This window comes from Chaetura pelagica, unplaced genomic scaffold (assembly GCF_000747805.2).
Source record: "Chaetura pelagica isolate M959 unplaced genomic scaffold, ChaPel_1.0 scaffold103, whole genome shotgun sequence".
Classification (NCBI taxonomy): domain Eukaryota; kingdom Metazoa; phylum Chordata; class Aves; order Apodiformes; family Apodidae; genus Chaetura; species Chaetura pelagica.
The window spans coordinates 2,568,621-2,579,134 of NW_009953004.1; the positions used below are offsets into that span (position 1 = coordinate 2,568,621).

Below are 10,514 nucleotides of genomic sequence, written 5' to 3' on the forward strand. Positions count from 1 at the left end.
GGGCGGCCCGTTGCCACGGCAACCGCTTCCTCCCCCTGCTCGGGCCTACCCGCCGGTGACAGGCCTGGGCAGGGCTGTTAGAAACGAGACGTAGCGTTGGTTTTGAGTTCTGGTGTTAGATATAAATCTGTCCTAGTGTTAGAAACCAGGAGTGGTTTGTGGCCCAAGAAACTGAGGGAGTGAATTGGGCTCCGTCTTGTGAGGAGTGAAACGTGGTGTTGATTTTGCATTTTAGTGTTAGAAACATAGTGTCGGGTTTGGTTTATATATATATATATATATATCCTAGTGGTTTAAATATATCGTTTGTTTGAGATAGGTGAGATTTCTGCACATTCCAAGGACACCAGGAGCAGGTTTATGGCCCAGGAAACTGAGGGAGTGAATTGGGCTCCATCTGGGGATCTGAACATGGAGAAGGATTGATGGCCCAAGGTCAGACCCAACAAAGCCCCTTCTGTCCTGCTGCTCAGGGCAGGGTGACACCAGTGGGTTTGTTAACTGGGAAGGCAGCCAAGGGGGCAAGAATGGTCAGAATTTTACCTGAAAAGGTAAAAAGTGACCTGCTATGTGTAAACAGGGGCGGGAAACTTATAGGATCATTAAAAGGTCGGATGGGCTGTGAAGCCTGGAGTGCCCAGCCAGTGGGGAAACGGGAGGGAACTTTGGGAATAGGGAATAAAAACTGTTATTCACCTCGCTATGGGTGTGCCTGCTTGTTTAGGACACCCATTCCTGCAAGAAGGTAAATAAACTGTGCTCTGCTGAAGGGTCTGGGTGGGCCTGTTCATTGGCGCCACAAACGTTTCTCACGGGGGGGAGCCTTCCCCACCCCACAGAGCCTTCTCCACCCCACGGAACCTTCCCCACCCCACGGAGCCAGAGCCTTCCTCACCCCACGGAGCCTTCCCCACCCCACAGAGCCTTCCTCACCCCATGGAGCCTTCCCCACCCCACGGATCCTTCCCCACCCCACAGAGCCTTCCTCACCCCACGGATCCTTCCCCACCCCATGGAGCATTCCCCACCACACGGAGCCTTCCCCGGTCCCACTGGCGCGTCTTTATTGATCACAGAGCAATGGTGCTCCCGTGGCGACCCCTCCCCAGGCCTTATCCCCCCTCCCCATCCTGGCGCTGGGTGCCAGGGAGGTGGGAGAGCAGCGTCTCGCCGCGTTGTCCGGCTTCCCACCCAAGCGTAGGGCTTGGAGTCCCCCGGGGGTGGAGGGTGCAGCTACGGGGATGGATCCTGAGGTGTCTGTGTCGTTGGGAAACACAGCTACGGGCATCTAGGGCCCAACCCGGGGTGTTGGGGGAGCGGGGTGGGTGTTCCCCGGTGAGCAGGCAGCAGGTCAGCTCTTATTTGTCACCCTCCTCCTTGTCTTCGTCGTCTTTCCCCCCCTTGAGTTTGTGGCGAGCGAATTCCTCGATGACGATGTCCTCGGCGCTGGGAAGGGAGGGAGGAGGCAGGTGAGGAACCCACCCTGGCGTGCAAAGAGACACCCAAACCCTCCTCCTCCTCGGGGACAACCACCCAGAGGGCACCCCAGCCCGGCACAGGGTCACTGTGAGCACACAAATCTGGGGCAGACCCAGCCTGGCTGCAAATGTGTCTCTGACCAAACCCAACTGCAATTTCCAGCCTGTTATTTTTTTTGTGGTAAGACAATGTTTTGCATTGTCAAGGGGAAAATAAAAAAGAGGAAGGAAAAGGCCTTAAAGTGGAGACAAAGGGATGAGTTACCTTGTGGTGAAAGGCAAGGAGTAGATGACGTCAAGGGAGAGGCACCAGGTGAAAAATGGGGGAAGAAAATGGAAAAGAAGAGTCAGCAAAACTGCTCCCAAAAGCCTGTGAATGTGAAACGACTTGGCAAAACCTACAGGGAGAAGGGGTGGGGGTGGGCCAAGGGGTTTCCTCCTCTGGAAGTTTAAATATCATTGCTGAGCTAGGAAACTGGTGGGCTGGGGTGGGAAAGCCCTGCAGTCGCAGCCTGAGGTCCCAGGCTCCAAACCCCGGTGCTCGTGTCCTGTTGCAGGGTGTAACCAACACCAAACCAGCCAGGGCTGCCAAGAACGGGTCTGACACACTGAGGCTTCCCAGAAGGAAGAAACCCCAGCTGGAATAGGTTTGTGTGGTGGGAGCAGAAGAGGCTTCTGACAACGGGGACAGGGGCTTCCAGTGACTGAGGGGCCTCAGCACGGGACCAAGGGGACATGATGTCCAGCAGTGACACTTGTGACTGGGAGGCAGAGCAGTGCTGGCTGTGTCTGAGGGACAAGGAGAGGAGTGGGAGCAGCTGGAGGGGCTGCTGGCTCTGCAGCAAGGGGAGCTGCAAAGCTCAGGCCTGGAAGTCTGCAGAGCAGGTGCTGAGACAAGCACTGGGCTCCTCCCAGGCTGTGACAACGCTCCTGCTGCCCGTGCCACTCTGGGGGTGTCACACCATTTGCTGGGACACAGGGGCTCAAGACTGTGAAGCCTGGGGGGATTTAATCCAAGGAGGTAATGGGGCTGGAATGGGGCATCAGGTCCATCTGTGATGGATCTGTCACATCCGCCTGCCACGGATCTGTGGGGTTTGTGTGTTAGAGGAAACACTGGCTTGAGCTAGAAGGAAGTGTCTCTTTACCTTGCCTTGTCTGGAGCCCATTGATAAGCAAAGCACAGGGAGGCAAGGATGGGGAGAGAGACAGACATGTGGGTTAGTACAGAAAGGATACTGCAAATAACAGCTCTTCTTAATGACCTTTAAGGTCCCTTCCCACCCAAACCATCCTATGATTCTGTGATGAATGCTCAGATGTTTTTTTTTCCCAGCAGGAGACGTTGGGGTGGGCAGCAGCTGGGGTGCTGTGGGGAGGAGAGCTGCTCCCCTGCTGCTCCTGGGCAGAGCAGGGCCCTTTTGCAGGGAGGTGGCTGCACCAGACTGATCTTACCAGTTCCCCTCCCAACGTTTTGCCATCCTCCCAGGTGCTACTCACCTTCTGGAGGCTTCGGGTGCATCAGGGTGACGGGCATCTCGACGCCGACGTCGCTGGAAGGAAGAACATTTCTCTCAACACCCCCCAACCCTGCCCCCCATAGGGGCTCAACCCCCCACCCCGGGCAGCTCCCCCCTTACCTGGCAGTGAGATCCCCCAGGATGCTGCAGCAGAGGGAAAGAAGGGACAGAAATCAGGCAAGGCAGAGGACAGGATTGGTTAAGACTTTGCTTTCTAATAAGGTAGAAGATGATTTATAATAGCGATGAAGGGTGGTGGGGTGGGAGGGGTGGGAGGCAGAGAGCAGCCCCACAGCCTGGGGGAATGGATGAGGGGCCCATGGGCTGAGTCCCTTCATCATCTCCCCTCTGGTAGGAGATCCCACAGCACAGCCCCAGGGGGTGGTCCCTGCCCCCCCCGGTGCCCACAGAGCCTCACCCTCCTCGGGACACCATCAGGTTGACCTTCACTTTGTAGGACACCAGGATGCCCAGCACCTCCTTGTCCATGCCGGGTCTCAGCCTAGGAGGAAGGCAGAGGAGGGTGGTGGGGTGGGCAGTGCTGCTGGCAGACCCCACTGCTGCACCCAGGGTTGTCCCCAGGCCCTCTTTCATGTGGGGTTTAGCAGGAGAGGACAACACGACGTGCCAGGGAGAGAAGGGGGAGGGCAGGACGCTCGGGTGAAGCTGTGGAGCCGTTTTTGGAGGCCACTTGAGCAGCCTGAGGTGGGATTGGCTCCCAAGGCAAGACCCAGTGCAGCTCAGCAGGGGATGCTGCAGGTGGTTGGGACTGGGAAGCTACGGGTCCCACCAGATGGAGAGGTGGCTCCGTGCCCGTGCCACAGAACCCCTACATTTTCCAGCTGGATAGGGTGGGCTCGGGCACAGGAACCCAGGGCATCCTGTGCTGTGGGAGAGGGAGGAAGGTCTGGCTGTGGTGGGGAAGCCTGCCCAGCTCTTACACGGTGGTGGAGGCCAGGTTGGTGTCCTCGTGCTTCAGCTTCCCATCCAGAGCCAGGCCCCGCTTCTCACGGTTGGCTGAGAGCAGGGGGGTGACCGAGTATGTTTTGGAGAAGGTGGAGTTGGCTGGGACGTTCTCACTGCAGGGGGTGGGAGAGGAGAGCTCAGAGCCAGCCTGGTGGGCACTCAGACCCCTCTGGGGATGCTCAGCACCCTCCGGGGACGTTCAGCACCCTCTGGGGATGGCTCAGCCCCCTCTGGGGTTGCTCAGACCCCTCTAGGGATGCTCAGCCCCCTCTGGGGATGCCCAGCACCCTCCAGGGATGCTCAGACCACTCTGGGGATGCTCAGACCCCTCCAGGGATGGCTCAGCCCCCTCCAGGGATGCTCAGCACCCTCCGGGGATGCTCAGCACCCTCTTGGGACGCTCAGCCCTCTCTGGGGATGCTCAGCCCCCTCCAGGGATGGCTCAGCCCCCTCCAGGGATGGCTCAGCCCCCTCCAGGGATGCTTAGCACTCTCTTGGGACACTCAGCCCTCTCTGGGGATGCTCAGCACCCTCTAGGGATGGCTCAGCCCCCTCTGGGGATGGCTCAGCCCCCTCCGGGGATGCTCAGCCCCCTCTGAGGATAGCTGAGCACCCTCGGGGATGTTCACCCCGTCCGAGGATGCTCAGCTCCCTCTGAGGATGCCCAGCCCCCTCCGGGGGTGCCCAGCACCGCCCCAGGCACCCGGGCAGAACCAGACACCCCGGCCCTCTCCTCAACAGCTGCCTGGGCTCGTTTCCTCCTTCCATTCCCATCTACAACCACTTCTTTTTTCTGCCCCCCGCCCCAGAGATGAGCAGCAAGGCAAGAAGGCAGCTGGGGCAGCTCCGCACCTTCCCCAGGGGCTTCCCCAGCACACACCGGGCTGGGGGGTCACAGCCTCCCCAACCTCCCCTCTCTTCTGCTGCTTTTGCATCTGCTCTCCTAACCCTGCTATTTTTGTTGCCTGCTGTCAAACCACCTTCCTCACCCCTTCTTCCCCCTCCTCCTCCTTTCTGTTCCTCCCTCCCGCACCTGCCCCAGCCCCTCTTTGCTCACATGAACTCCTCGGTGCAGACGGTCTTTGCATATTTATCCAGTGAGTAGAGGACCACGTCTGTGGTCTGCTCGACTGAGGAGACACCGGGGGGGGGGAGCAGCGTTGGGGGAGGCAGCAGGGGCACAGACACCCCATCCCCCAGCCCTGACAGGGAGGCTGGGGATGGGGCGGCCCCTCCCTGCCCACCTTCTCACCTGAAATCTTCACCTTCTTCACGATCTTGTTGGTGGTGTTGTTGATGTTGACGTTGACGTTGATGGGGTCTCCGTGGTAGAAGATCTGCAGTGGGAGGAGGTTGGATGAGCGGGCCCCCCCGGCCCCCAGCCCCGGGGGGTGCACCCGGTGGCACAGCCCCCACGCTCACCTCTTTCTCCAGGGAGGCTTCGAGGTGCAGGGGCTTGTCAGACATCATGAACTGGCGGGTGGTCTCTGCCTTGGGGCCCGGCCCCGTGGTCACGGGGGCAAACTGGATCTTGCGGATGATGAGACGCACCGAGTTCCTGGGGGGTGAGAAGCTGTCACCCCCAGCTCCGTGGGGGTCATCGTGGCCTCCCAGGGGGACACACTGGGGGACATCACAGTGTCTCCAGGATGCAAGCTGCAGGAGGGCACTGATGCAGGGACAACTGCCTGTCCCTTGGGCAAAGTGCCCTCTCCAAGCATGGCCCAGGCTGGCAGCAGGTCCTCAGCCTGTCCCCTGAGCTGGCTACCCCAAAACCATCTGGTGGTTCAGTTTTAGGGCCCGGGGGCAGGAAAGGGATCCCTGGCAAATACCTCTTGTGAATTTTCTCCTCCAGATTTTCAGCACAAAATCCTTTGACCTCGAAGTCCACACCGCAGGCCTGGGGGTACATGCATGGTCACTAAGCAGGAGGGGCTCAGAGCTGCCTGAGGTTTAGATTCATTCCCCTTCTTCCTCCACTGCATCCGCAGAGACCTTGGTCCCAGCTCCAACCATCCTTCCTCCCCAGCCCTCACCCCGTAGCCGTGTCCCCATGAAAGAGAAGCTGCTCTTGGTTTTGGCACCCCACAACTTAACGCCTTGCCAGGGGGGAATGGACCCAGGGGACGTGGGCTGGGGACAGAAGCTCACCTTTCCCACATCGTCTGGTCCTGGCTGGAGGGTGACTGAGCAGGGCAGGTTGGTGGCAATCTGGGTAGAAGAGGGAAAGCGAGATAGATGTGGATAAAGAGAGTGCCCAGAGATCAACCCTGGTGCACACGTGGGGGTGCGTGGTGCTGAGCAGCCCCTACCTCGAAAGTGAAAGGGTAGGCATTCTCCCCGAGCTTCTTCATCAGCTTATCCTGCAGAGGAGTGAGGGTTTTGGGTGTCTGGTCGGGCACTGGTGGGTAGAGCTGGGTGGTCACGACGTAGATGTCCTTCCTGAAGGACAAGCCGATAACGTCGAGGTCGTCTCGGCCGTAGCGGAAGGCGCAGGTCAGCGTCACGTAGACTGGGGAGGAGAGGGGAGAGGGGAAGGGGGAAGTACAGGGAAGGCAGAGGTGGAAAAGGGTTGAGTGAGAAGGAAGGAAAGAAGGTGGAGTCCCCATCCTCGAAGGGGTTTCAAAGCCGTGTAGATGTGGGTGCTGAGGGACATGGTTTAGTGATGGCCTTGGCAGGGCTGGGGGACGGTTGGACTTGGTGGTCTTAAAGGTCTTTTCCAACCAAAACAATTCAATGACAAACTAGTAACACTTTAGGAGAAGTGTGACTCCGTTACCAGGGCCTGGACCTCAAACACTAAGTATAAAGTTAACAAGGTCCACTGCTGCTTTCTGCAAGGCACAGGGAGCTTCAGAGCTGGTGCCCCGGGCAGGAGAGATGAGAAGAAAGGAACAGCCTTCCCCTCCAGGCTAGCTGCTGTGGCCCTGATGTACACTGAGCTGTAGATGACCCACTGCAGGTTTAACCTGACTACAGGCCCAGGTTGCTTGTGAGCTTTGCACTGGTTTCCACCCCTTCCCCTCACAACGTGGGGGTTTGTGTCTTAATACCTTTTCTGTCCTCTAGGTACTCCGGGTCGATCAGGCAGATGCCATCTGCAAAGAACCAGAGAAGAAGGGCTGGTGAGCTTGGCTGCCTGGGAAGATCCTTGTAAAAATGCAGAGCTTTTTAAAGTCAAGTAAGATGCTCATCAGCTGGGGAGACAACCAAGGGGAGCTGCTGGTCAGGGGGGTGGTGATGCCTCCTCCACCATCTCCACCAGCAGCACAGCCAGCTCGTTTTGCAAAAGGGGCTTTGTCCCTTTCCCCACCATTTTTCTGTGAGGGTATTTGCAGGTAAACTGTTCATTTGCTCCTCTACAGCTGCCCTTGCTCCTCCAGCTCCAGCAGGAAGCAGAGGCAGGCAACCACTGGCACAGGGACAGGTCTCCCATGCCACTTGCTGCTCTTGCTTCCATGGCATGGACCCCACTCACCTACAGTGTCCACCTTGTCCACGTGATCCACAAAATCCCTTTTCCCCAGGTAAAGGGATAGCTGGAGGCAGCACGTAGCAAAAGGAGAGAAGGGGATGGGTTAGACTTTGCCACTGGACCCAGCAAAGCTTTTCAAGCCCTGGGGTGTGTGGTGGGGCTCGTTCGTCCTGCCGCGGGTGCGTCGGACGAGGCCCCGCGTTGGAGGGTTCACATAGGGAGTGGTTTATTTCTGGTTCTGAAACGTGAGCCCTACAGTGGCGTGGCAGGAGTCAACCAGGAGATGCCAAAGGGAAGGAAAACACAGCCCTGTGGCCCAGCCTGTGGGCAGAGCCACCACAGGGAACCCCCAGCACAGCCCACGCCGTGGGGACAGAGCGCGCGGTCCCGTCTCTGCGGGCACGGACTCACCTTGCCATTGGGGCTGGTCTTCTTGAACACCCTGTGGAGGAAACATGGACAGGTGGGTTGGGAACACCCTGGATGAGGTTGGATGTGGCACAGTCAGCTCCCCGGGGCAGGGAGGGAGGGCAAGGAGGTGAGGGCTTCCTTGTGACCAGGATGCATCTCCAGCAGCTACGCCAGAGCGTGCACAGGGTGTCCTGGCCTTGGGGAATTCAGGGTCCTGCAAACTGGGACCCTGGACCTGCACCCAGGGGGGGCCACGGCCCTGAGCTCAGCGTGTGGCCCTGGAGGAGGGTGAGCAGTGGCAGCTGTGGCTTGTGGGCAAGGGAGAGAGGAGAGGGAGAGGAGAGGGAGAGGAGAGGGAGAGGAGAGGGAAGAGAGAAGAGAAAAGGTGCTTTGCTGGCCCTGTGATGGCTGCAGTGGGCACATCAACCCTCTTGTGGGGGTAGCAGGTGGGGGCAGCTGGAGGGCTCTGCCTCACAGCCCCCTGCTCCATCCCAACCAAAGAGAAAGGAATAAAAATAGGGGGGAAAAAAGGGACACTTACTTTCCTTCTGCCATTTTAAGTCAGCAGCCACACGGGCAAGGATCTGTGGGGAGAGATGAAGGGGAGGTGCTGAGTGAGGTGGTGGAGAAGGGGCAGCACTGGGCATTTCTAGCCAGTGTGACAGAATCCCTCTGGATTCATCCCAAGGAACTGCAGAGCCCACAGGATTTGGTGCTGCTGAGCTCAGGTGCTCAGGGTCCTGCTGGGGCTCCTGGACACACAGAAGGGACACGGTGATGGCTGGAGACCTGGTGGAGCAGCCAAGCCCAGTAAAGCCCTCAACCCTGGCTGAAAATGTGGTGAAGAGGAGGAGGAAAGGAAAAAGGGAGAGTGGTGCCCCAGGTAAGCAGGCTTTAGAAAATAGGGGTGGCTCCCAAGGAAGTGAGTTGAAGGCTGGGAAAGGTGAGAAAATGAACAAAAGGGCTTGTGGAATTTCCATTAGTGACTGTTTCTTGCCTGCAGGAAATGGGTTGTCATGGCTTAATGGCAGGAAAGGGCTCATTTTGTCCCATCCTCCATGGAAGAGTGAAGAAACCACAGGTAGAAAGGTCGAGGGCAGCTGAACTGCTCTGTGGGCAGGGGGGTTTGGGGTGCATGGCCCCAGCCCATGGCCCCTCCATCCCCATCACTGGGTTCCTCACCCCCAGAGCCCAGCCAGGGCTGCCCAGCCCTACCCGACCATGCTGCCTGTGTTTGGTTTCCCCAAGCCTTGGAGTTCAGAATTAAATGGTAAATATCACGCTGATCATTATCTGATTCACAGGGGGATTAGATGGGATGAGCTCAGCTTCTTAAATATAGGCAGCTCTGATATAAGCAGAGCTTAAGCCCAGGCAGGATTTTAAGCCCCAGGTGCACGTGGGGCAGAGTTGCCTCTTCATGCAACTACAGGGATGCTGGGGAGAAAGAAAAAATTGCCACAGGGGGAGGAGATGATCCTCTTCCCCACGGAAAAACAACAAGGGATTAGTCCAGAGCACAGGATCTTTGGTGCCTTCAGGTGCTGTGGGACGTGGAGCTCAGGCATCCTCACCTGCAGGGCTTCTTGGGCAGCAGCAAGAGAAGGTGCAAAGGGAGCAGGAGCAGAGCAGTGCTGCAGGCTTGTCCCTCTCCACAGCCCAGGAATTGGAGACAAGACAGTGGAAGGTGGAGAAAAGCTGGACCCCTCCTCTGGGTCTCCCAAGGCCCAGAGAGAGAACTTGGACCCCTCCTGGCTTGGCTAAGCTCCCCAGGTCCTCCACGCTGAAAGACTTCTGGCCACATCTCTCCCCTTCCAGCCCCCAACCACTCTCCCTCCACCCACTGCCTGGCACCAACATCCCGAGTGTTCCACAAACCAGCAGAACCCATGTCCCAGGGCACTGGCAGGACCCAGAGCAGGCAGCACTCACCTGGCAGCCGCACAGACAGACACTCTCTTCTTCCTCTCCCAACACGTCCCAGTGCCACCCAGTCACTATGGGGTTGCTCCCAGACCTGTAGCTTCTTATACCCCCAGCAGTGGTCCCTCCCCTGGGATGGGACCCGGCAGGCAGGGCTGGGCAGGGCTGGGTGGGTGCTCGGCAGGAGGAATCAATCCTCTTAGTTTATTAACTGGGGAGACGCTGCAGGAGTAAGAGTGAGCTATAAATAAGGCTGCTTCTGGGACCCTGAGAAAGCAGCTTAAGGAGATTGGCAAAGCAGGCTTAGGGGCAAGGTGATGGTAATTGAGGTGGAAGCTCTGGTGCTGGGTGGGCAGGGGCACGGGCGGGTTCCCACGGGGGCTCTCGTGGCAAGGAGAGCTGGATGGAGATGGCAGAGGAGAGAGAGAGGGACCTGCTGGGTTTTGTCCCTCCCTTACAAGCTTTGCTGGATAGTTAACAGATGGGCAGGAGATGCAGGCAGCTCCTTGCACAGCCAAGGTGCCCAGCTGGCTGGTCACCTCGAGGTGAACTGCTGTGGTCCAGGGCACATGGGACGCTCTTGACACAGGGATGCTGATGTACCAGACAGGGGGGCAAAGGTACAGGCAAGAACTGGGGCTGCAGCAGCAGGTCCCACATCAAGCTTCACTCCTCCTGAAGCAGCAAGGGAGGGCTGGCCACCCCTTGGTGGGGGGACACAGACCCGCCACTGTCCCTCAA

General features: G+C 58.4%; 2 protein-coding genes across 2 annotated transcripts in view; one reads left to right on the plus strand and one right to left on the minus strand.

Annotated features, from left to right (window-relative positions):
- Positions 1 to 1,358: 1,358 nt before the first annotated feature.
- Positions 1,359 to 8,432, minus strand: ARR3 (arrestin 3, retinal (X-arrestin)). The gene is made up of 16 exons (XM_009996621.1): positions 8,392 to 8,432; positions 7,851 to 7,881; positions 7,443 to 7,503; positions 7,018 to 7,062; positions 6,277 to 6,476; positions 6,116 to 6,175; positions 5,797 to 5,864; positions 5,387 to 5,522; positions 5,217 to 5,301; positions 5,022 to 5,094; positions 3,940 to 4,077; positions 3,417 to 3,500; positions 3,119 to 3,142; positions 2,979 to 3,031; positions 1,744 to 1,876; positions 1,359 to 1,446 (listed from the first exon to the last, which is right to left on the minus strand). Exons 1-16 carry the CDS (start codon positions 8,403 to 8,405, stop codon positions 1,359 to 1,361), a joined length of 1,293 nt encoding a protein of 430 aa, XP_009994923.1. The 5' UTR covers positions 8,406 to 8,432.
- A 195-nt stretch (positions 8,433 to 8,627) lies between these two features.
- INPPL1 (inositol polyphosphate phosphatase-like 1) overlaps positions 8,628 to 10,514 on the plus strand; it is an 18,483-nt gene continuing 16,596 nt past the window's right edge. The window contains exon 1 of the mRNA XM_009996622.1: positions 8,628 to 8,733. Coding sequence (XP_009994924.1) covers positions 8,628 to 8,733 — 106 coding nt within the window. The remainder of the gene's footprint in view (positions 8,734 to 10,514) is intronic.

Coding starts and splice junctions, on each gene's coding strand:
- ARR3 (XM_009996621.1), bottom strand. Junction 6,477..7,017: donor GTACCTAGAGGACAGAAAAG/GTATTAAGACAC, acceptor TCTCCTCCCCAG/TCTACGTGACGCTGACCTGC. Junction 3,143..3,416: donor CTGATGGTGTCCCGAGGAGG/GTGAGGCTCTGT, acceptor CCTCTGCTGCAG/CATCCTGGGGGATCTCACTG.